This window comes from Amphiprion ocellaris, chromosome 6, assembly GCF_022539595.1.
Source record: "Amphiprion ocellaris isolate individual 3 ecotype Okinawa chromosome 6, ASM2253959v1, whole genome shotgun sequence".
NCBI classification, from domain to species: domain Eukaryota; kingdom Metazoa; phylum Chordata; class Actinopteri; family Pomacentridae; genus Amphiprion; species Amphiprion ocellaris.
In genome coordinates this window covers 28306655-28332247 of record NC_072771.1, presented here as the reverse complement: position 1 = coordinate 28332247, position 25593 = coordinate 28306655, and the positions used below count along the sequence as shown (strand labels likewise).

Sequence of the window (25593 nt, the reverse complement as noted above, 5' to 3'; positions counted from 1 at the left end):
GTCGCAGAGCCAACACAGATTAAAATTGAAGAAAATGTGGAAAGTTTATGGGAAATTTTCCAATTTCATGGTGAAGTAAAATGGTGCTAGATAATGGCACTCACTAAGATACCTGTCCCATTTGCCACAGGTTTTCCTCACACAACTTAATTTCTAGCTGCGCCTTGTTATTTCGTTTCACCCTTGCGTGTTGCTGACCAAGGATACATTTAATTTGCATAATAAAAGCCAGCCGTCCCCCGGTGAAGATGAAGTTTTTTACCTTGTTAATGTGTTCATATGAGTTTCTTTTTAAGTGAAGAGAAACATTTTGAGTGAAATAAGCATTCAGTACTATAGCTGAGCATTTCCACCTTGAGACTGCAATGTATTGATAACTCAAAAATTTTGATTTAGACTTCCGGGCTTTCATATGTAACAAACCTAAGGAACCCATCCTGTCAGCTTGTGGGGTGAGTCTTTCTGTTTCGTTATTCTCCTTCAGAATCAGTTTTTTTGGGTCTGACACATATGGCTGAAATACTCCAATACTACAAATTGCCACTGTGTAGTGCAGGGTAGTTTCAATGTTTGAGCAGAGTCATAGGGGAGCTAGTTGTGCTCGAGGTGCTGTGAGTAGGGAAGGCTGGGTGGTGAGAGAAGGGGGAGACCTTACAGATGAAAGTAACAGTGGAGAGTTACATCTAAGCAATTTTAAAGCAGGAAGGGATTATTTTAGAGGGAAGGAAACCTTTTACATTAGTTTGTTTTTTAAAAATATTAATCATTAATTGCCATTAATAATTTGACAGATTCTAAAAATATTAACTAATAAGCAGCAGACGAGGGACATGCATGGCACAAAACCGTTTTTTAGATTTACTGTAGCATCTGGTTGTGCCTTCAGATGGAGCCTCTTATTGTTTATTGGCATGAAAGACTGCAGTTTGATGTGTGAAATACCGCGGCAAACCGAAGAGGCAGTCATGTTGCATTTGAGCACCATGGGAATGTTAATGGTCAAATTCAAACTGTAGTGAGTATTAGTTAGCAGTTTTGTAACAGCTATTTTACTCGTGCTGTGTTTAAATTTCGATTGCTGTGGATGGGTGAGGCAATTTTTGGTGTTTGTGTGGCTAAAACCGTTGTCAGGGTGTAGTTAGCAATGGGCCACCATGACAGAGACTTCTGTAGTAATTAATGGGTTTTGGCCACTGTTCTTGTGAACAAAACAAGCCAGAGTTTAATGGGACAGCATTCTTGTAGCTGTTAGGCTAATGGAGATTAGCCAAATTTGCAGCGAACATTAAACCTCCTTCAGTAAAAATGGCCTCATCAGCATATGGAAAACCACCACTTCAATGACTACTCGATTATTAATTGACAACATGGCTGACTATTAGTCAAGAAAAGTGTTAAAAATTTGGACCCCAGCTTTCAATTACATAACTTTAATAGACAGACATACTGTGTTTTCAGGGTTGTGTGTATGAATGACTGTGCAATCATTTGTATTTTATCTGACATTTTAATTCCTTTTTTTTTTGTTTGTTTTCAGGTAGGCATAGAAATACCTGCCAAATTGTCTGTATTTGTCATATTCTATTTCCCACCTCGGCAGCTCTGCCTCAGATGGAGTTTTAGACCGGTGGCATCCTTTCCTAGTGGGAGACTAGGCCTCATCCATGAGGAAAAATCTCATGGATCACCATAACTCAGATATTTTGTTTTCTTTTTATCCTTGCTAGAGCAAAAGTATTAAGGCATGATGTTCTGGTCTGATTCGGTGGCATATTTGTCTGTGTTGACACATAACATTATTTCCATAAATAAATTGTATGATTCACCTCACTTAAGCTCTTTCTTGCTATGTAATCCTTGACCAATCTATCTGCCCCTGAGCAGTGCATCTCTCCTGCCTCAAGGTTTTGGCAAATGTCTTTCCTCTCCTTTGTTTCTGGGCCAGTTGCCCCTATTTACAGAGCCATGCTTAACACAAGGACACAACCTTGGTGTCAGATACCGCTGCTCTCTCACTTGCATTCCTTTGCCACTGATCCCTCAGTCATTCTGAGCTGCCACCTTAACAGCGCTATGTTTACAACCGGGTCACAGGCAATTAGGCCTCCCCCTTATCTCCCCTTCACATCCCTGCTTCTGTCAATCCATTTATCCATCCATCAATCCATCCATCCACTACACAGCAAAGATTAACCCAAGGACTGACAACCCACATCATTTCCCTATCCAACCCCCCTCCCCTCCTCACTTTCCCTCTATACTCATCCATCCATACATGTCTTTGACTTAAAAACATTAGCTTGAGGGCTCAAACATGACTGCTTCTTGGTTTTTGTTTCCTTCTCTCTGTATCCATCATACTGTCCTCCCACTATTTTTCACAGCACTCAGACCAGCAGGCCTCACAGCTGAACCTTTATCTTCCATCTACCTGGCAATTTTTTTTCTTCTCTCTCAGTGTTGTATTAAAAACATGACATCCCAGACAAAGAGAGATTTACCAGTAATCTCCCTGCCTCAATGGACTCAAGACCACATGGTCCAACTGAGTACTAAAGAATGAAAATTTGCAGAATAAAGAAATTCATGATTCACAACTGTTGGTAAAATTGCAAACAAACAAAATACAAACATATAGCTGCCAGAATCAACAGTTTCAGAACTCTGCACTGCACTCAAACATGGTTCAAAAGGGACTGTTCCTGTTAAAATGCAGACGAGGACTTCTCATACTTCACAGCACAGTAGTAGAGCAAATCAAAAGGGTATGGGTTGGTGTAAGGGGGCCGGAACCAGAGATTTATAATGCTGATTTCTTCAGCACTCCTCGGTATGTTTTACATTTCAGGAACACAATTTATACAGACAATTGTGCTTGCAGTATTGCAGAAAACGGTATGGACCAGGACGAAAAAAAAATCTGTAGTACCCACACAACAGCACTGCTATTCTTTCATCCTGATTTCTTTCTTTCCATAAGATTCTGGGAGCTGTTTCCAACTGCAGAATTCTTTAAATAATAATAACACAGAGGAACCTTAGTACACCACATGCAGCCACCAGCAGCATTTTCTTGAGGATCAATGTGCTTGTGCTCAGTTTCTTTATGTCACTACACAGAATCAGTCTTGGCTGAGACATGAGACGGGATTGACAGTGGCGTATCAGGGAAATAAAACTTCTCCTGGCTTGTCTCAACAAACAGAGAAGCAGACGAGTGGCTGCCGGGCTAGTGTTTAGTGTTACCCATACTGTTTACACAATGAATGCTTTTGTTTGGCACCACAGTGAATTTCCCAATGGGGTTTGTGTGACAGCAGGTAATAGTTAAAAATGCTGTCTCACACTCCTTTCCAATTTCATATTTGTTTGCTTCACTTATCTGCATCTCTTATGTCTCGCCACCCCCGACACCCTGGCTCTCTAAAGTTTTTGAGATCTCTTTTCTCTTTCTGCAGGCAAACACAACAAATATTCATATGCGATGCCACACTTTAGCAAATACAAGAAGACCAGAGGCAGTTCGTCAGCTTCAATTAGTTTCCAGTGTCCGCTGTGCAGTGGTCACCCAGAATATAGTAAGGTGCTGGTCGGTCCGTGTGTGTTCACTCATGACTGGCACAACCCTCCAGGTAAAAACAAATCGGTGTCATCAATCAGGCCACAGAGGAAGCCGGCAAATACTCAAGTATTCATGAGTTCACAAGGGTAAAAGCTGTTATCACAAAGGTTGGAAAAAAAATATCTATTTAGTGTTCCTGCCTTATCCACACTTTAGAAAAGGACAGGATAAAAGATAAGACAGAGAATTGAAGCCTTGAAGGAATAACCCAACATTTTGGGAAATGTGCTTGTTTACCACCTGACTGGGAGTTAAATGAGCAGATCAATATCAGTTTAATCTCTTTTAGTTCAGCAGCAAGATTAGTCTATAACAAAACAGGGAAATTGCCCATCTTAGTCAAAACTGAAACAATATTTTTTGCTGCCAATACGTCAACTGGGATTCGCTTGGATGTTGTGCAGCATGCAAAGGCAGCAACTTCATTGTAAAAACCAGACTAATCAGATATCTTACTCTCATTATCCACAAGTATTAATGCACAATTTGTTGGAGGCACCTCTGACAGAGTGAGTGAAGCAGCTCCTCTGTATTTCGACTGATGTGCTAAGCTTGGCTGCTCCTATCTTATATACGCCGATAAGGCATAACATTATGACCACCTGCCTAATATTGTGTTGGTCTCCTCTATGCTGCTAAATCTACCCTGACCCAGTGGAGCATGGACACAGGACCTCTGGGGATGTCCTGTGTCACCAGGATGGCAGCAGTGAATTCAGTGGGTCCTGTTGGTTGCAGGGTGGAACTACCTAGATCAGACTTATCCTGGCACATGCCACAGATGCTCAATAAGATTTAGATCTGAGGAGTGTGGAACCCATGTGAACCGCTTAGCTCTGTTGTATTCCCCGGGCCACTCTTTTGCAGTTTTTGCGGTGTGTCGGGGTGCATTGTGCTGCTGAGGATGGCAACTGGCATCAAGGACTGCTGTTGCCATGTGGGAGTGGGGACTTGGGGGAGTTGCTTGACTGCATCATAACAAGATGATCGATGTTATTCACTTTAACTGTCAGTGGTCATAACGTTGTGGCTAATCAGTATTTATGAATTGAGTGCTGAACATAAATAGATGAAATTAATGCAATCTCTTTATTTAAGTCCACCAAAGAAGTGTATTACGCAAAATGTCAGACAATTTTTAAACAGATATAACTATGGATGACAGACTCAGTCATCAAACCTTTGCTGTTACATTATCTTTGTATGAAAATGACTTAACAATTTCCACTAATGCACAGCTGGTATTAGAAGGCAGGCAAAGAGTGTCAGAAAATAACACAGGATGTTGCGTAATTTTAAATGAAACACTAAGCTGAAGTGCTTCTGCACACATAGGCCAAAGTAAAAAATGAATGAAGGCTCTTTACAGCAAACAGAAAAAAAGAACAGCTGAATGTTGCAGTAAATGTAGAAGTACTTGTTCTTTTGATGGCTGCTACATGCTGGTTTTAAGTGTTGGTATTACTGATGATATTCAGACTTAAAATAGATTTTGTATCATGTTAACCTTAATCATGCTTTTTAAAAATAAGTTTTACAAACGATAATAATGGAAGAAACGCTGAAGTTTAAACATTAGAAAAATCAAATATTCTCTCATCTTTTCTCTGAATTTGGGAAGTTTGGAAGCTCGTTAATACCATTCCTGATTGTTTCATCTCAAACTAAATAATAAATACATTTTTTGGAACATACATGAGTTAACAGAGTGTTTTCTTTCTTTCTTTAAACTGAGCTATTCTTCAATATCCATTTTCTGTCATTCCACACTACATGATAGCATCAGCATAGACCTCACATGTAATGAAAGAGCAACTATGAGGCAAAGAAAATCATACAGACACACAAATGCAGGTCCACACACGAACACACACACATACACTCAGAGCAATCAGGTGAGATGACCGGGAAGGAGAGAACTGAAGGGGAAAGAATCTGTGAGGCAGGACAAATCAGTGATGTCCTTCCCTCTCTCCGTCTCCCTGCTCCTCAGACCTTCCCTCCTGTTTCTTCCTTTCAGCCAGGCATCCTTACTGCGTTTCCCCTTCTTCCACTTCCTGCCCCCTCCGTCCTTTGCAATCTCCCACCTGGCCTGGAGGTGCGGGAGGCATGCTGAATAAAGATTCATGCAAATCTACCCAATAGGATGGAAAATAGGGATCTTTCTACCCTTGGAGATATTTTTCCTTCTATCGCTATCTTTCACTCTTTGCCTGTTTCCACTCAGATTTTCTTTCTATCTCCCTGTGATTTGTTTATTTTATTTCACTTCCTTTCTAACTTACTGTCTCTCATTTTTCTGACTCACATAATGCCTGTCTCTGTATCTGCCTTTACAAGTGACTCATCTACTGCGTTGTCTCTAAATTCCCTTTCTTTTTTCATCACCCTCTTTATCTCGCCCTGTCAAATTTTTTTCTTTACATAATTGTAACAATCAGTTCCAGTGTTGTTGCCCCTCATCTAGCCTTCCTAAAATAAAGCTTGCTAACTTGCACTTGCCTTTAGAGCTGTTTTGTTTCATGATCAGAGCACATGTGAGAGGCTACTGTACACCTACATGCTGTGCATGAAAAATCTGAATTTAATAAACACCTTATTATACCCATTTCCTTGTTAGCAACCGTGGTACAATTGATATCATCATAAATCTTGATCTGGCCTTTATGGCTTAATTAGTATCTTCGCTCTGAAAACATAACTGCTTATTTTGAAACAACAGCACATGTACAACCTCCTGGTGAAACAGTTACATATTTCTATGTACTTAAATCCCAACCTCAAATGCTTCTTACAACTTTGGTTTCACACTGTATCTAATATGTGCTGAAATTCAGGCTCCATCAATCCCCATCACTGTGTTCCAGACAGAAATACCCAAACAAAAGATGGGCTGCCAAAAATTCTGAAGAGATACTGACGGTGCCCAGAGAATGATCTAATGTGTGTGGGCACCATGAATGTCTACTCAAAATATTCATGGTGCCCAGAGAATTCTATTGACCCCCTGACCTCACATGTAGAAACACCAGCAGGTTTCCAAAAATTACACAACAATATTTCAACATCTACTAGAAGGATTGCCACTAACATTTCTACATCTTTCTCAGAAAATGTGTCCTAATGACTGTGGTGATGCTCTGACTTTTCCTCTAGTGCTTCCATGAACTTAACATACATGATTTTGACTTAAATGTCTCAACAACTATTAATTTGGGCTGTAAAATCTACAGATGTTCATGTCTCCCTCACTCCAGCAGTGCCACTCATCATATGCGAGTATGTTAACATAGAAGGTGAACATGATACACATTTAACTGTGTCTCCACAAAATTACATTCCTAAGAACAGCACTGCATTTTTCTTTTCAAAAGAAATGGAATTTCATTTGGAGACAAAGATATGTTCTCACCTACGACACTGCACTCCATGTAGGCTGGGTAGGAGGAAGGGATAAGGGCATAGATTGACACAGGACCCTCCCTTCAGAAAAACAAAGTCTGCCTCCTATGTGGGACTATATTATATTTAGACTTAAGTTTTGTGGTTTATTTTTGTTTTCACTCACTCTTTGATTAGGTTTAAGCACCAAAACTACATGGTTGATTATTGGAAAATATCAGGGATTGGCTTCATTCAAACCCTTTCACTACCTATTCAAAGCTTTTCTTTCATTTTCTGGGTTACCATGGTGATGAGTCACACTCTATCTAATATATCAGTGGTTAATAAAATAAATGGCAGAGACATGTTGATTTGAAATGAATATGGGATGCATCCGAAACTTAATCAGGCAGAAAAAAACACTCCTCCCAAAGTGTAACTGAGAATGCATCTAAGAATAGAAATGTAAATTTGTGGAATTATGACTGTAAACACTGTATCTGGATGTCGCTATATTTATGGTGGTAAAACAAGTACAGATGCACATATTCACTTAGATAGTCATTGCTCGTTTTTAAATCTATATAGGCACGATAAAGTCAGCTATAGTTGTGTAAAACAGTTCAGTAAAAGCCATTGCACATATTTCTAACATGTTTGATTTTAAGAGCTGATATCTGGAGTAGTTCAGTGGAACACTGCACTGTGAGCATGTGGAAGGAACATCTGGACAGAAAGCAGTGACAGGATATTAGTCTGTAAGCCTATAGCAGGTAAGTTGTTGAGGGGAAAAAAAAAAAAAACAGCAGCCAATTTTTATCCACACAATTCAGGATATTGTGTTGTGCCAGTGTAAGACCTGGTATCTTTTCCAATAGAAAGTAAATACATATCTTATAAGAATAAATGTAAACATGCAGATGCCATTGATTAAGATAAATTTTTTCATAGTTTGTACAGACATCAAAACCTTTTCTAGTTCTAAAAAAATAACAACAGAAACTCACACTCCACTGTAACAATAACAAGTGAAATGAAAATGGGATTAAAAACAAACAAACAAAAAAGTGCTTGTGAACTATTTAAGCTAAAAAAATAAATAAATAAATAAGATTCATGTCCTTGTTTTGGGACACAGTTCAGTACTTTTGCTCCCACAAGAAGACAAAACGACAGAAGAGCTTGATTGAGCTTTTGTGTCCCGACCCGGAGGTTAACACAACTGTGGAGCACATCTGTTCTCTGTTAAATTTTATGAAAAATAAATATAACAACTTCGGGTGTCACTGCAGCTTAAATTTAGAAAAGAAACTCTGTCAACAATAATTAACTGTTTGGAATTATGAATTGTTTGCTAGGAAATCTGCTCTATGTATTTGTGTGTGAGTGTGTGTGTGCCTTGTAGGGAGTAGAGGAAACCCAGCGTTTCTCTGCGTTATGTACTGATGGTCATGCAGAGTGACATAAATTGTCATGCAAAGTGAAAAGGAGTTGGCTTAACGTTTTCAAACATGCCAGAAGATTTATGCAAATGTGTGTGCGCCTGAGTTCGCATGCATTCCAGAGTGACTGCAGCTATTAAGTGTATTTGAGTTGGCGAGCACATTAAGCCATCACGTGAAAAAAAATGTCTTTCAATCTTTCCAAACATGTAATGGAAGGAAATGTTTTTTCACATGATAACAGGACTGTGAGGGGCTTCCAAGGTCCACTGACTCTTTGAAGCCACTTAACATAATTTACCACATATGTCAGATGGGACTGGAGATGATAATTGAAGGTGACCTCAATTTAAGAACACTGCTTTTTACAGGTCATTGATTCCTGTAAAGAGGGAAAATATTTCTGTCTCTCTTCCAAAAGATGGAGAATATGTGCTGATGTGAGAGAAGGAGGAAGGCACGGACATATGTGAGAGAGTGTAATGATTGTGACTCGATTATGACCTGTGCTGCTGTTTCTATCTCTAGTATGGAATCTATAAGGATTAGGTCATCTATCTCCTTTCTAGCTGTCTTCCATGCTCTTCTGCTTGTTTCATTTTACCTTGACATCTACCCCGTACCCTCCCTTATCTCCTCAGTTAGCCGCAAACCGTTTTATACTGTGCTTGTTCTAAAGCATTTGATGCTGTTTTTCCTCTGTGAAGTAATTTAAGATGTCGCAGATAGCTAACGAAGCAATTACACATGGCAGACTTGTCGCCTCTATGTAAGAGATCAGTGGAGCCTGTCATGCCTGCAGATGTATAGAGAGAGAGATATAGGCTCCTGTGTATAGCTACTGAAGGTAATGGAGTAGAAAGCCAATTCTACCACAGAGTAGCAGCAATAATTATGACTGATCTCAGCTGTCTGCTATTATCATTATCACTAGACAACTGTATGCATATGTGTGAAGTATGATAGGGATAAATGTCATGACAAGAGATTGGGGATTGAAAAAGGTGAAAGCAGATTGGGAAGAGGTTGGGGATTCATGAAAGCAGGCAGGACAGAGGGCGGGAAAAGATCAGAAAACATAAAGAGGGAAGGGAGTTGTACAGAAAGAAAGAGTTCTTCAGAAGAATAACTTAATTAAGGTATGATAAGAAAACATAAAAAAAGGCTTGACTGTGTGCCTGTCATTAATGAGACTTTCAACAGGGATAAGGAGGCTGAAAGAGGAGGAAGAACAGTGAGGGGGGAGAGGAAAGAAAGCACAGGTTAAGTGGTATTCTCAATAGATTGTAGTGTTAATACTATAATTAGGGGAGTACGCATTTACAGTTAATGGTGTGGTCAGGCACACAGGTTATATATCTCAATGCCCCAGTAGTAGCAATGCAATTTGGCTCTTTGGGGTCTGTTGTCCATAATTTAGAATTCTTCAATACAGAACGGTGCTCAGATACAAGGAAAATACATTTGACTCCCCATGTTCTGAACATTAATGCACATGGTCTGGGTATGGGGGAGGCAGAGAGACACAGATTATCTATAATTAATCCGGAAAAATAACCAGTGTTCATTTCATGTGGTTCAAGAGTTTGACATGTTTTTTTTTTCTTTCAATTTTTTCTAGGAAAAGGTCATTGCTGGGTGAAACCTCAGTATCTGCAACTAGTAAAACACACAATTACCACAGAATCAAAGTAAATAATTGAGCAAAGGTTCGTACAAGAAATGCTAGGGATCAAATATTTAGCAGTGAGGCTTCTGTCCCGTGACCATGGGGAATGTTAAATATAGGCTGATGTTGAAATAATGCAGCACACTTACTTGAGAGAATATTTCCAAGAGAATCTCTACAAGTAAATGCATGACAAAGATAATCTTGCAGCTGCTCAAATAATGAAATATAACTGGTCCCCAGTCTGCGAAATTGAGGGCCATTGTTGGCAATCTATAAAAAATGAATAAAAACTGTTCCAACTCTTTTTATTTGCTGGCTCTTGATACTCTGCCATTATTAATGTTTATAAAGTGCCAGCCTGAATTGAGAAATATGCACTGTCTGGGTCTTTCTGACAGCCTCCTTGATCACTGGCAGCTATAGAAATTAAAACAAAAGAAGAAATTAAAACAAAAGATCTGCATGTTACATTTCATGACAATGCTACGTGCTGGTTCAGTTTACACAGGTCCTTCTTGGATGTTTGTGTTTCTTCTGCCATTCGTTTGCATGTATTGAACAGAAAACTTCACATTATTGGGATGGTAATATGCTCCTGGATACTTCCAAGTATATGTGGGTAGGAAACACCATGGCCACATTGGACTACAATATTTGGATGCATTGTAATAAGTAGCCATCTGCACTTCACAGTATTGGTAAGTCCCAATTCACACATGAGATTTGGATAATTGAATCATATACCATAAGAACAGAAAGAATTGCCACTTAAGCCATTATTAAAATGAAAACAACAGGGTTATTTTTCATTTTCATTAAGCCACAATGAGGTATATAACCACCTTTAACCTATTTTCACAATGCAAAGGTGATAGGAGGAATTTTGCACATTTAACAGGTCTTGTCCTCCATCGCAGTGGGTTTGAATTGCTATTGTACTTAAGTTCGACCTTTTTGTAACATACTCACAGCTACATTTGGGAATCATGGGTAATGGAATGCTTGAGCAGTAAGAGAAGCTCACCATTATTTCCTACTGCTATCCCAGGGCTTTCATTTCTTTTTAGCCTTTCCTCTGCACACCTTCATACACACACACTAGGTCAGACAGGACTTTCCTCTGACTTTTCTTCTTGGTGGTGGGGTAGTTAGAGGCTGACTATTTTCACTAACCTTTTTCTCCAGGATGACATACATCTGCCATGGCTTTGTAGGTGCTTAGATGCTCAGTGTGAACACCATTTAAAAGGGCTCCACATGATGTGCAAGGGCTCAATTCAGCTCCAAGAGAAAGCTACTACACCAGCACTCTGAGAGGAATATCAGCCCCTCTTTAGTCATTTTATGCCATGTATGAATTTAATTGAATCCCAATGACAGACCAACAAATGTTCAGAGTATTAAGTGAGACTATGGCAGGAATACTGTATAACAAGTGCTTTAATTCCCTCAGAAGTAATTATGCTCTCTGATTAGGGAATTGTGCGTTAATGTAATTATGCTGTGCTTTAAAGATTAATTTTGTCTGTGATGGCATGCTGCGTTATGTCGGTGTCTCACCACATTATCCACAATCACAGCCCACTGTTATCTGTAAAAAGATCCCTCTGGCGTGGAGGACAGACACACTGTGAATGTGTGGTTGAGGGGGTCTTATTTTCATGCGCTGCTGTAAGTGTGTGGTACAAGAGTGAATGTGCTGAACCTGTGCACACAGATGTCTTTCCATCCAACAGAAATATACGAGGATAAGGCACTGCAAGTGTGATATATCTCTCTAATCCTAACCCATATCTACTGTTTTCATATCAATATGTATAATCAACCAACACCGAGTTATTCATATCAGGAAAGCTAGTTTCTATCGGGGGGATGGGGAATGTTAAGGAACCTAAACTGTGAGAACAAAGGAGTCTATTACTGTCTTTTCCCAAACATATACTGACATATTTCAAGTAGGTATGCTTAGGCGTGCCATGTTCTGTTTAAACATAATGACAGAAACATAATATTATCATATATTATTATTCCATGAATTGACATACTGGATTTAAATTTATGGAATCAGTCACTGTATATACAGTATTTTTACATAAACAGACACGTAGACACAGCAAATGAAACAGGCACACACCACCAAACAGTGCGATTAATGTGTGCATGGCTGTGAGGGGAAGGGCTGCCTTTCATGAAGCCTGTTAAAATTCATTATGCATGTATCATTACTAAATACCACTTGAAAACGCTCCTAATTAATCCAATTAATACCAGGCTTTATTGAAGGGGAGGTGAGTTACTGGGCTGATGCTGTATCTAACTGGTGCACGGGAAAACATAAGAAAAATAAATAAGCAATCCGGCACGCAAAAACAAAGAATGTAAAGAAGCATTAACTGCTTCTTCACATTTGTTCAGCTAGAATTATTGATGGTTTAGTAAAACAAAAAAAAAAAACAACAAAAAAAAACAAAAAGCAACCCGACAGAAAAATTTTGCAGTAAATAAAGAAAAGTAGCTTGACTGTACTCTGCTATGTGCGCGTTACAGGCACAAGGAAAGAAATGCCTGAATAAATATGGGATGAAATAATGTAGAGAGCAAGTGCAGTGGAATTCCCTGGAAAATCCAGGAATTATGCAAATCCCTTCCATGCTTTTGAGCAGAAATGATTCCCCCTTCACCTACAGTAGTACACTCTTGATTTAACTACTTACCCTGCTGACTCCACGCCCTCTGTCTTCTCCGTAGTTTGTTCCCAGGATTTCAAAGAAGATATTGGGGTTAGTGCCGTTGTCGGTGAACTCCAAGAAACTGGTGAGCCCGCTTACTCCGAACTGGAAGGATAAAATGAAATGTTGTGATATTATTGCTGGTTCATTTTAGTATTATTGCGCTTTGGTAAAATCATCAGTAATGGTTCTCCTGATGCTCATCACTATAATTAGGCCAGTTCTGATCAGTAGTGTAATGTGTCTTTGGCTATAGTAAAATAAACCTCATCAGCAATCACCCTGTAAAATTTGGACAATTAATTCCTCAATTTGACCGAGCTGTCATGGGATGCAAAGGAACAAGTCCAATCCACAGAGCTCCACCTCGTAACCCACAGGACCCAAAGGATCTGCTGCCAACATCCTGGTGCCAAACACCACCGGTCACCCCCAGAGGTCGTGTGTTCTTACACCAAGGAGTCAGAGCTGGTTGAGGAGCACAAAGGGGACCTACAGAAAATTAAGCATGCGACTTTAATGTTTTGGCTACTCAGTGTATTTCCAATTTCAGCTAAAAGTTTTAGATAAATTAGTGTGGTTGTAGTTCAATGTTCCAAAACACACTTACATGTGGGTGTGTGTCTTAAATGTGCATTATGCATTAATTTATTTGGAAATAAGATGGGGGAAAAAGGTTGCATTAGTGTCTCTTTATTGAGAAACTGTATACATGATGAAGTTCATAAATGGTTTTAATGCACTTTTGGTTTATTAATCTATACTGACACACAATTATACTGTGCGATATTTAATTATTATGTCCCCTGGGATGACCACACATGCACACAGACACAGACACACACAACACACAACACACACACACACACACACACACACACACACACACACACACACACACACACACACACACACACACACACACACACACACATTAAACCACATGTTCATTTGCTTCCTTGCAAGCTAGGCAAGGGTGAAACCCACTCAGATACTGTTCACTGCCTTTTATAATTATTTAGTTAATTAATGCTGGCAGCTCAATACTGGAACAATACACTGAAAAAAATATTTTTATTTTAATTGCACCTAATGTAAGAACATGCCATTAGGCCTAAGAAAATGAATGAAAGGCTAAGGAATAAATAGGAAATCTCAAGGTGTTTTTTGATGTCTAAAAGCTACTTAAAACTAAGATGAAAGTGAACGAGTCTGTGTTTTATAATAACAGCTATATTAAATATAGCAAGTTGTACTTTGAAACAGCCCTGTGGGCCCTGGCTCAGGATATTTGGCGGCACCACAGGCCTAACTTGTGCCTTAAAATCGATCAAGAACATGTTCAAATGAATCCTAAATCTAAACTGTTTAAGTCACTGTGACTCAAAGGAGGATATATAGTCACCAATGATACACAGTCTACTAACAGCACCGCACAAACAACACATACTTCAGGCTTTGGGGATCAGTGCAACAGCAGTTTCACCTGCTGCACCTTATTCCCTGCTCTGGATTTGTCAATGACACCAAACAACAACATCAATAGAGCTACTCATCAACAGCTGCAAATTAGTATTTATCATTACCATAATGGCCCCACATACCAAAACACTGATTAAGCACACAGGCACGCACTGTCAGTAAAAAACACTGCTGATACAGTGTAAAATGGAACTGATGCCAGACTGTTGAACTATTCTATTACTGCTTAGGGCTCTTGAACACCGTTCTGTTGAGACAGTCATCGAAGTTGGGTTAACAGACGGGGCTGGCAGATGAAAGTGTTGCCAAACCCCAGCCTGATCTCAAGGTGAAGTGCAGAGATAGATACGAAAGCCATTTCGCCGCATGTATTTATTGTTTGACACTAATCCTAAATTAGCATTTCACTTGGTTTCTTCATTCAAACTGCCATCCCTGGAGTAGTTTTTTTTTATTGCTATCAAAACAGAGAGCATTGATCCAATTGGATTTAACAGTGATGAAAGTGTTGCCAAACCCTAGTCTGAACTCAAGGTGAAATGCAGAGATTTTTGAAATTATAGCTAAAGGATAAAATCCCCTATCTGCCAAAAGTTAACTGTTCAGGAACTGAAGAAACTTGCTGATTGATGCATGTATTTTTTTGAAAGATATGCAGTCCCTTTGAATGCATGATCACTTGGGTCGTGAAGTCTACTGTGCTCAGAACTTGGAAACTTTCAGTCAAAGTAATGAACAAAAATTGGATTTCCATGTGATACGAACAATAAAAAAAATGCGGGGCTTATTTTTAACCTCCTCCATGTCACTCTTCATCTCTGGAGGAGATTTTAGTTATACCAAGTGATGCCACTGTACAAATGAATTTAGCAGTGACTGTATCTTGTTGTTTCAACTAGAGCGTTTCAGCCAAGTAAGAATAGTGCCTGGTCTCCAAAATTTCCTGTAATGAGCACAATGTCTTGAAATGCAAATACATGCTCCCTAAATGTAAAATGCAAAAAGAAAATGTGCTTTCCCACTGGTAACAGATACATGATACATCTATAAATAGGAAGAAATCAGAAATTCTATTTGGGTTCTGTAGTTGGTACGACAATGGGCATATGCCTCTGCTGTCAACTGTAGTAATCAAGCCTCAGCTACAAACTCTTGCAAAAATATTTTGGGGTTTGAACCAATATATGCACTGTCAGTCAAAAGCTTGGATGCACTTTCTCATTCAATAATTTTTATTTATTTGTATTATTTTCTACATTGTCGATTAATACAGAAGATTAACACTTTTTTGTTTACAACATAATTCGATTTGTATTCTTTTATACTTTTGATGTCTTCAGTATTAATCTACAATGTCCAAAATTACCTTTGAATGAGAAGGTGTGTCTAAACTTTTGATTGGTAGTATGTATGTGTAGATATGTATGTATATATATATATATATATATATATATATATACATATATATATATATATATATATATATATATATATGTATATGTGTGTGTGTGTGTGTATATATATATATATATATATATATATATATATATATATATATATATATATATATATATATATATATATATATATGAAGAGAGAGAGAGAGAGAAAGGGAGAGAGAATTCTTTAAAATAACTGCAGGATTATATTTTTCTTTTTAAGAGCTTTAATCACTTGGCTTTAGGTAATTGAGATGTTAATATTTCAAAGATAAATCGGGTACAACAAGATTTCACTGCCAGTTTTACAGTGCAAAGCACTTGGTATCAATTGTTCAAACCTTTGTTACACGTTTCTTTAAGTTTAAAATGACTCATTATCACAGACTTCTGTACAACAGAGCAATTGTTCTGAATGACCTATGTTAATACTAGTGTTTAAGAACCATATAGAGGGATTTTATTGTAAGTTGCTTTTTGTCTGTCGTTTTGGAAGGATATACTGACCATCCTGCATCAGCTAAGCTTTCCCTCAGTGACTGAACACACCTCTCCAAAATCCTGACCTCAGCTGTACAGTTAACACAATCCTATTTGTACCCGTGGCTAACATTACAATGCTAATTAAGAACGCAAAAAAAAAACAAAAACTTTGCAATTACTGGTGGTCATATTTCTTCTGTTTAGAGCTTTACCTCCTCAAAACTCCTCCTTGCATCAAACCGGTTTGTCAATCCAACATCCTGCATTTCAAGTCAAATTGTAATCTCTTACATTATTTGTTACTGGAAAATGTTATCACATAACTAGTTTGTGTCACTACCACCAATGACTGCTGAATTGTGTTACTAATTCAGTTTAGGTTAATGTATCCTGTCATCATCTCTGTATCAATCCTGTTAATTCGGCCTTAGGTCTTCCCTTCAGCTACTCCCTCACTTAACCAGGAACTTCATCCCTGCTGCTGATCACGTGACCACCAGATGCCCTCAGAGTTGCGCACCAGTCACATGACTTAAACACCTACCTCACCCGGTGAGTACCTCAATCATTCCCTTATCCGTTTCTGTCTGCTCCCTGCCACAGCATCTTGACTACAATAGCCTCATTTGAGATGTGGCGGGCTGCACAGAATCAATCACCAGCCATCACCACACAATACAAGCTTGTTAGATTTCTATTCAACTTAATCCTAACTTATATAGATTAGGGAGTGCATACACTACTTGAGTTTTAGTTGAATGTATACAAAAAATTGATTTCTGAATAAATTGTTGAAATAGATAACAATACAAAAAGTTCTGGTAAATGGGATGTGAACTAAACCAACATATGTGCAGATGTGAAGCCCTGCCGGTCTCAATATACATACGTTTAAACTGAATAGAATGTCCATAAATTCTGTTTATTTTTACTCTGTGTAATTCCTTATGGACAGATAGATAAAATCCTACAGATTAAAAAAAAAAAAAAAGAAAAAATATCCATATCAAATTTAACCAGGTTGTCCACTACAGTCTTCAGCAGACAGCTATGAAGTTGCAAAGCATAGCTTGCTCCATTAACACATTTATCAGGGCAAAAGTCATCATCTGTGGTTGATTCTCCATTTGATGTGTATTATTCTTGTGCAATTATTTTAGTTAAAATATTCCTTTGCATCATTTTCGCCTAACACTGCAACCCTGAAGAACATGCACACACGTTTTGCTGTTTTTCAAAGGTACAGTGATGCATCTGAAAATCCTTTTTTGCTGATTTTTTTAAGAATTAAGATCTGACACATTTATAGAGCTTATATGTTTTGAAAGATTTTTTTTCCTCCAGTGGGTGATACAGGTGGGCATCCAAACGGGTTGATAGGCACATCTTTCCTCTCTGTAATGTTAATGTAATTTGAGAGGGACAGGTTGGCTGATTTACTGTCTATACAGGATTGAAGAGGGACTGTATTTTAAGTGGCCATGCTGTCATTTGGAGACTGCACAAACTGGTCCAATGACATTTTCCTGAACCAGGATTGGATCTAACTGGTTGTGAATGTTTCTGAGACTCCCTGTACAGACTCAATGCTGCTGCTTTGACTACAGCTTTTTGTCTCTGCCCCCCGCTGCCACCGCCTGCTCTCGTCAGCCTTCCAGGCGAGGCACAGTTCACCTCGAATGTTCCTACTGCTGCCTTTGTTCTTGCCATCCCGCTTGCTGCCAGTCCCTATATTTGTTCAATTATATTGTATCTGCCTAGAAATGTGTTTTTGACCAACTGCCATCCCGTGCCTACCAGTCTGTCAATCTGGAAGCCATTGTTGCTCTTTACTGCGCCTTCTTGCAGATCCTGTAACACCTATACACTGCTGCTAAGTACTCTTCTCAACATTGGTACAAATAAGCATATTTTGTAACTGAATAATTGATTTAATGAGAATGTTGAAATGTGCTGAAGTGGGCAGGATTATATAAACTCTTTAAGAAATGTGTATGGTTTTGTGACACTATAAGATGCTCTTGAGAATTCAAGAAGCTTTCTATGTGTAACAACCTTCTGCTTACCTTTGTGCTTGCATGAGTGTGTGCACAGGTGGAGCAGCAAAGTATACTATATGCTTACACGCTTCGTGCAAGGACTTGAGAAAAAAAAATGTGTGCACTTCTCCTGCATTTCTATACCTTTTTGACAGTATCCAGCATGCTCTTGCCTCCCTGCCATGGTTTGGAGTTCTTCCTGATGCAGCTTAGACTGGCCATGCTGTGCCATTTCCTGTCCTCCAGCTTTCTGTGGAAGGTATTAGCCAGCAGCAACACGGTATCATAGATGTAGCGGTTTGTGATCTACAAAGAAAGGAAGATAGAAAAAAAAAAGTCAATGACAGAATAAGTGCGCTGTGAGGGACTTGAGTTGTGTGAGACAACTTGTAACAAAAAAGGCACTATTATGTGGAGAAAATGACCAATTTCATGCTTTCATGTGTTTCAGTTTGGGAAACAGTTACTCAGTGTTTCAGTCACTCTAGCTGTTTTTCCGTTGGTTATGAAACTGGGAGAGATAGACCAATACTGAACAGCAGATATTAGACGTAAGTGGGAGAAATAGGCCAAACCTTTTCATGCTGAAATGCAATTAAAGTTAAATGTTGCACTTGCAGACAAATCCATCAGCTTCTTTGATAAAAAAAAAACCAACTTTGCAGCTTTCCTTTCCCTTCTCTGTATTCCCATCTCTCTATAAAGCAGTGTGCTTTCTGCCCTGCAGTGCATTATATTGGTAATTTCAGCTCAAACAAGGCTTTCTTTTGGCTCCAATTGTACAAATACACATTCACAACAAAAGACACACACTTACACTGAAGAAAAGCTGTAAAGATGATATTAATTAAAATGTAGTGATAGGTCCTTGACTCCACAGAATTAGAAAAAGATGGAGACGAGAGGGAAGGAGAGGTGTTTATTCAGTCTGCAATCGATCGCTGCGTGATCTACCAAGCCCCTTTGCATCTATGTTAATGAGAATAGAGTAAATAAATTGACTACGACAGCCACCTTCCTCCACACACACAAACACACAGGCAGGGAATGTGTATACATTTACACAAACTTACAAAAGAGCACAATGATTCCACAGAAACCAAACCTTTTATATAAGTAACAAAGCATTTTATATACAAAAAGAGGTGTAGGATGTGCACATCATTTTTTTATACATACATATTTTTCCATATATGTACTGACACACACACGCACGCGCGCACGCACACACACACACACACACACACAACTATAAGCTGCACTTTTCTACTTTTATTCGCGCTGTTGATGTCAGTCATTCTGTATCTTTGCTACTGAGTTGCTTCATTCCAATTCAGCTCAAAAACTGATTTACTGAATCATTTTCTAATTAAAAAGTAAAATGCTGAAATTACAAAATGCTGCTACATAATGTCAAATGAAATATTTCAGCACATAACGTGTAGTACAGTGCTTTTGAAAAAAGTACCAATAGCCACATAACTTCAGTGAACAGGCATTACCCTGCATACAGATATGCATGCATGTTTACTTCCATAGGGATGCAAAAAAATTAAATAAAATGAAAAAAATCAATTAATCCAGAGACATCACTACATTCACCAAGACTTATGGACTGGACCACACTATGTAAAAGTTGCAATGTAGTCTTTTTTTGCCTGAATTTGGATTTTTTTTTCTCTGTACAGGTCATTGTTTAAAGATTCTTTGGGGGATTTTCACTGTGAATGTGGGAAAGATCACATGACCAGATTGTATTTCAGGTATTTGTCTATTTCTATGTGTTTTATAAGTAGTCTTAATGTTACATGAGATTATCTGTATTTTATTTATTTAGTTTTGCCTTTTTAATGTTCAATGAAGGATATTTATATGTTTATATCTATACATATAGCAGTTTTGTTTGTTAAATAAAAAGGAAATACTTACTAATTTAAGCAAAATTTTGCAAATTATTTAACAGTCTTTCTGTGGGAAAAAAATAGCTTTTCAAAATGGGAAACTTCATGGTTATTCAAAGTTACAACTTTTAAATACTATTTTACATTTGACATGCAAATCGATTTAAAAAATAATAACTTTGGTAATATTCCCGATTTCAAGATACAGATAACAGATACAGGTGATAAGTGTAAATATGATTTTAAAATTTCATTAAATTATATTTTTTAACAGTGTATCCTGTCAGTAACTTAAACATCAATCCATCAATCAATCAATCAATCAATCAACAATCAAAGATGCATTTTGTTTAAACAAAACAGGTCAGCTGACTTTGTTTCCAGACCATCAGGTGCACTGAAAACATATGTTGTACACTCTTGGAGTGACATTTTGTTTGCTCAGTCAATCAGTCTCCCTCCAATAAGCTGTTTGAAAATGTAAGGTAAAGAACCAAGAGAGAACAGGACCAAGGTTTTCCATGTCTTCAAATGATATGAGGAATCATAAGAAGATGACAAGATATATTTTGTTCCTTGTTACATATCAAATAGTCTACTGACATTCAAGACAAAAGGAAGCGTCAAAATCGTACACCTAACTTCTCTCACTTTCTTTCGAAGCATCTTTGCTTTCAGTTTGTCTTCAACCTTTCACTGCTGTCTTTGTCTCTCTGTCATGTGTATTGCTTTTTCTCAGAAAATTAAAGTGAAAATCTACTGCTCTGTGGGGAGCTTGGGTTCAGCATTCCAAGCCAGCATTATATGTGAGTGTGTGTGCTTGTGTGGTCAGCCTGAGTTGATGTGCTTCAGTGCAGTGTGAAATTGGGCTTCTGGGCCACTTTCTGACCGCTGAGCTGATCTGCTTCCTCAATATCTCTCTCTCTCCTCTGAGTGTGTGCGTGCCTTTCTGTCTGTCCCATTCCTCATTTCCTCCCTCTCAAATTCAACCACTCACCCACCCACCCACACACATGCACACAGGTCATCAAAATCAACATGTGTACAACGTGTTTCAAATGTGCATGCACAGTGGTTTGTGAGCTCAGCCTCTTTGTCAGATACACAAAAACACATTGCCCTTGACTGAAATGAGTTACTCACACATGCACACAAATGCAGAACATAAACACACACATCCCCTCAGCACTCACTGCACAGTAGAACGAACAAATGAATACGTCAGAAGGGCTTCATTCTTGATAATAGATTTTTACACTTGAGAAGCGCTTGATTCATATTAGGACGCACAAGGCAAGTTTTTGGAGTACATTATTTAATGTTTGAGCTCATTATTAACCTTTTAGGCATTTGTTATGTTACTTTATTCTATTAAAAAAACAAATAAACATGAGTTATGCAGGGTATAGCCACACATTCTATCTTCTGTCTGTTCACTGATTATAGTGGATGCAAGCCTGGAACCTCAAAGGGAGATATCCACATAATCATTAGGACCACATTTCTGTTTTCAATGTATTTCCAGAATTCATCAAATGTGTTCCTCCAGGGTCTTGCGCATCCACATAAATCAAAAGCACATTAATTCAATTTCAGATTTTTTTCTTGACACATAAATAAGACTATGCTCCCCTTTCTTCGCTCTATTTGATGGCAGCTTGATGATTCACATACACACAAAAGGAATAATAATTGCATACATATTGCCACCTTAGGGGACATAAAAAAATAAGACACTATGTAAAGAAAATGTGAAAACGGAAAAATAAACTGTCGCTGTGTGTCTTCCATGACCAAACCATAAGATAAATTGCGCAGTCTAAGAAGAACATACATAAATTTGTGAGTCAAGTACTCAAGTAAAATGATTGATGTTCCAACGTAAAGAGCCTCCCTGACATGTGCAGTGACAATGCCAAATGAGATGAAGAGACATGTTGAGATGAAGAGACATCCAACTAACTAAAATGTGAGTATTTAAAAAAAAATGAGAGATAGAAAAAGAGAGCAAAAGAGAGTTATCAAGTACAAAAGGGCTTTAAGGGGGCAGTGTTTGAATAAAATATCAATTAAAATTGAGAGGACTTTATAACTCTGTACTTTGTACATGTACTTTAGAATGCATAATGACTCTGGAACTTGCTTTTCTGTGACTGCATCGTAAGTGTCAAAGTCAAATGTTCTGTAATTGTATTAAAATTAGCCTGCAAAATGAGTGACAACTATACCACATTAAGAGAGTTTCACACACTGTACATTGAGTAGCCACTTCACTGGTACATTTGTACAATTTATTACAACTCAGTGCCTCACTTTAACTTTAAAATGTTCCATTTTTTGTGGTATGAGGTGATTATTTTGCTGGACTACAGTTGATTCAGAAAATACTCACCCTTTGGCTTTTTGGCACTTTATTGTGCTGTAGATTACATTTTAAAAGGGAAAAATTTCCCATTTTCCCCATCAATCTGCATTCAGTAACGCTTCATGACATAGTGAAAACACATTCCTACAAAATCCTTGCAAAGTTACAAAAAATCAAAAACCGAAATCTCTCCTTTCTGAAAGTATTCAGAGCCTCAATTCTGTGCTTTGTAGAAAGCACTATGGCAGCAATTACAGCTTCTTGGGTAAGTATCTAGTGGCTTTGCACACATGGATTTGGGAAGTTTATCCCATTCTTTCTCTCAAGCTGAGACTGCATAGGAAGCAGCTGTGAATTGCCATCTTCAGGTCTCTCCACAGATGTTCTTTGAGGTTTAAGTCCGGGTTTTGGCTGGGTCACTCAAAGACAGTCAGAGACTTGTCCTAAAGCCCCTCCAGAGCTGTCTTGGCTGTATGCTTTGTCTCACTGTTGTGCTGAAAGCTGAAAAGTTGCTTTAGACTAAGGTTGCTGCACCCCAGGATCACTCTGTATTTGATTGCATTAATCCTGCCTTTAGTTCTAACTAGTCTCCCTTTCCCTGTCAAGATGCACCTCAAAGGATGATACTGCCACCACATTTCATATTTTTTATATTATGCAACTGTTTAAATTCCTTAACTCAACTACTTCTTTTAGAACTCCTTAATTGGTGTAATGATTGAATGACAGTTCCATAAGTCCTCTTAATTAGTAGATTTTTTACTTAAATTCTGCAACTGTCTTTACCCATACATCTTCCTGATTTTTTATGTAACTAAAATGATTTTATTTATTAAATGTACACATAGCACAGAGAATTATTGGTTGCATCCAACTGAAAACTTAAGCAGGTTTTCAATATAATTTCAGTATCCTTACTGGATCTGAAAATCACTGCCTTCAAAACAAATCACCAAACCAACTCACCTCCAGCTGCTGAGCCTTGGGGTTTTTAGGGTCACAGAGGGAAGTGTTAATCCTGTGGTTGTGTTTGACACAGCGCTGAGTTGTGTTCTGGGGCATGGGGAACATCTGGCGCACCAACGTCAGCCGACCAATTGACTTCATGACTAACTCCTGTAAGTCATAGTCTGAGATCTCCTGAGAGGGTGTAAAGAGAGAAAGGAAGGTGGTAGGGATAGGTAAAGAAAAGATGGGGGAACAGGAAAGAAGGGTGGGGGGTAAATGACAGTGAGTAACGCTATTAAAAAAAAAACAATATTGTTGCAGAAGACCTATAGCTTACAAGAAAAGACACATACAAAGAATAGTAATCACACCCACACAAAACAAATACAAACTGGTTGGATACTACTCCATAAAAGCCCAAATTCATTTTCATTTAAAAGCATAAGACATACATTGATCAGTGACACCATTAAAACCACTAACAGGTGTTGTTCTGTGAATATACTTGTTACACAGTCTAGGGGTTCAGAATATTGGGACAGTAAGTGCATAGTCAGTTCTTGAACCTGATGTGTTGGAAGCAGGGAAAATGGAAAAGCAGAAGGATCTCAGCGACTTTGACAAAGGCCAAATTGTGATGGTTGGGTAACTACATCTCCAAAACAGCAGGTAGTGTGGGGTGTTCCCAGTATGCAGTGGGTAGTACCTACCAAACATGGTCAAGCAAAGGACAACCAGTAAACTGGTGACATGGTCACGGGTGCTCAGTGCTCACCGAAGCATGTAGAGAGTAAAGGTTGGCCCATATGGTCTGATCCCACAGCAGAGCTACTAGAACATATTGCTAAAAACCTCAATGCTGGCTGTGACAGAAAGGTGTCACAACACAGTGCGTAACAGCTTGCTGTGTGTCAAAGCTGCATTGCTGCAGACTGGTCAGAGTGCTCATACTGCTTCCTGTCCACTGCCAAAAGGGCCTACAAATGGGCACGAGTGTCATAACTAGAGATCGACCGACAACAATTAATTTGATTTAAATACCTTTAAGCATATGTTTATTAAACAGCTTTTCAGATTTGCAATGTGTTCAAGGTTTGTTTTTGTTTTTTGTTTTTTTTTTAATCTTAGACAATAGACATCTTTGTTTTAAAATTCAAACAAAAAGTGCAGGGAGCTCCCAGGCTCAGCAGCATGTCTTATAAAGTTAAATGAAAAATTACAAGAATAAATAGCTCCCAAATTCATTAATTATATTTAGCTATTATCAGTAATCTTGTTTTAAGTGATTTACAGACACATCTGGAGGGACTGCCAGGAGCAGAGCTGCCGCCGGTGTTTTTACAGTGGTACTGGGCTCACAGTAACATTACTAGTAGCTGTGAATTGTAGAGGACTGGGATGTTTAATACAATTTTAAGAGAGTCTGCTGCCTTAACTTACCTTTGAAACTTATACATTACTAGTCAAAAGTTTGTACACACCTTGTGATTCAATGGTTTCTATTTCATTATTTTCTACATTGCAGATTAATACTGAAGACATCAAAACTATAAAAGCATACATATGGAATTATGTTGTGTGCCGTCCTCACAACACATGACTGTGTGCTGCTAGACAGCCAGCGAACTATTAAAGAAAACTCTGTACACAGGAGTTTCTTTTCTTGCATTTACAGAGGTCTCTTGTAGTCAAACGTGACAACTGAGAACAGAAAAATGCAATTTCTATCTCTATAGTGCATGTGGTATGCTAAACACAAACAGCTAGCTAATGCACATTGTTACCGACCCGGTTTCGTCAGCTTCCGTAGTTGCGCAACCTTGGGTGATGCTAGCTCACTTAGCTTAGCGCAGTTCGTTTTTGGTAACAGTCATATTAAAAGTCTGGACCAACTCTGCAGTGGAGAACGTGGCACTTTATTGGAACTGTAAACTGTACTTACAGCTTGTCCAAGATACACTTGCTCCCAGAGTCTGTCCTCTACGACAACAGCGGCACTGAACATATTGCTGTTTCCGCTCTCTTCTTCTTTTCTCTCACACACGCCGCTGCAGCGCTGCCTCTCACGTCACATACACAACAGATAT

At 38.5% G+C, this 25593-nt stretch overlaps 1 protein-coding gene across 5 annotated transcripts in view; it reads right to left on the bottom strand.

Moving 5' to 3' along the window:
• The window catches only part of grid2 (glutamate receptor, ionotropic, delta 2), a 529256-nt gene that overhangs the window by 140254 nt on the left and 363409 nt on the right, over nt 1-25593 (bottom strand). For all 5 annotated transcript variants that reach the window (XR_004847816.2, XM_035950732.2, XM_035950733.2 and 2 more), the window contains exons 6-8: nt 23525-23698; nt 18437-18598; nt 12835-12954 (exon numbers count right to left, since the gene is read on the bottom strand). Coding sequence is in view for 4 of the 5 variants with exons in the window: in XM_035950732.2 (XP_035806625.2) it covers nt 12835-12954; nt 18437-18598; nt 23525-23698 (456 nt within the window). In the remaining variant the exon portion in view is untranslated. The remainder of the gene's footprint in view (nt 1-12834; nt 12955-18436; nt 18599-23524; nt 23699-25593) is intronic.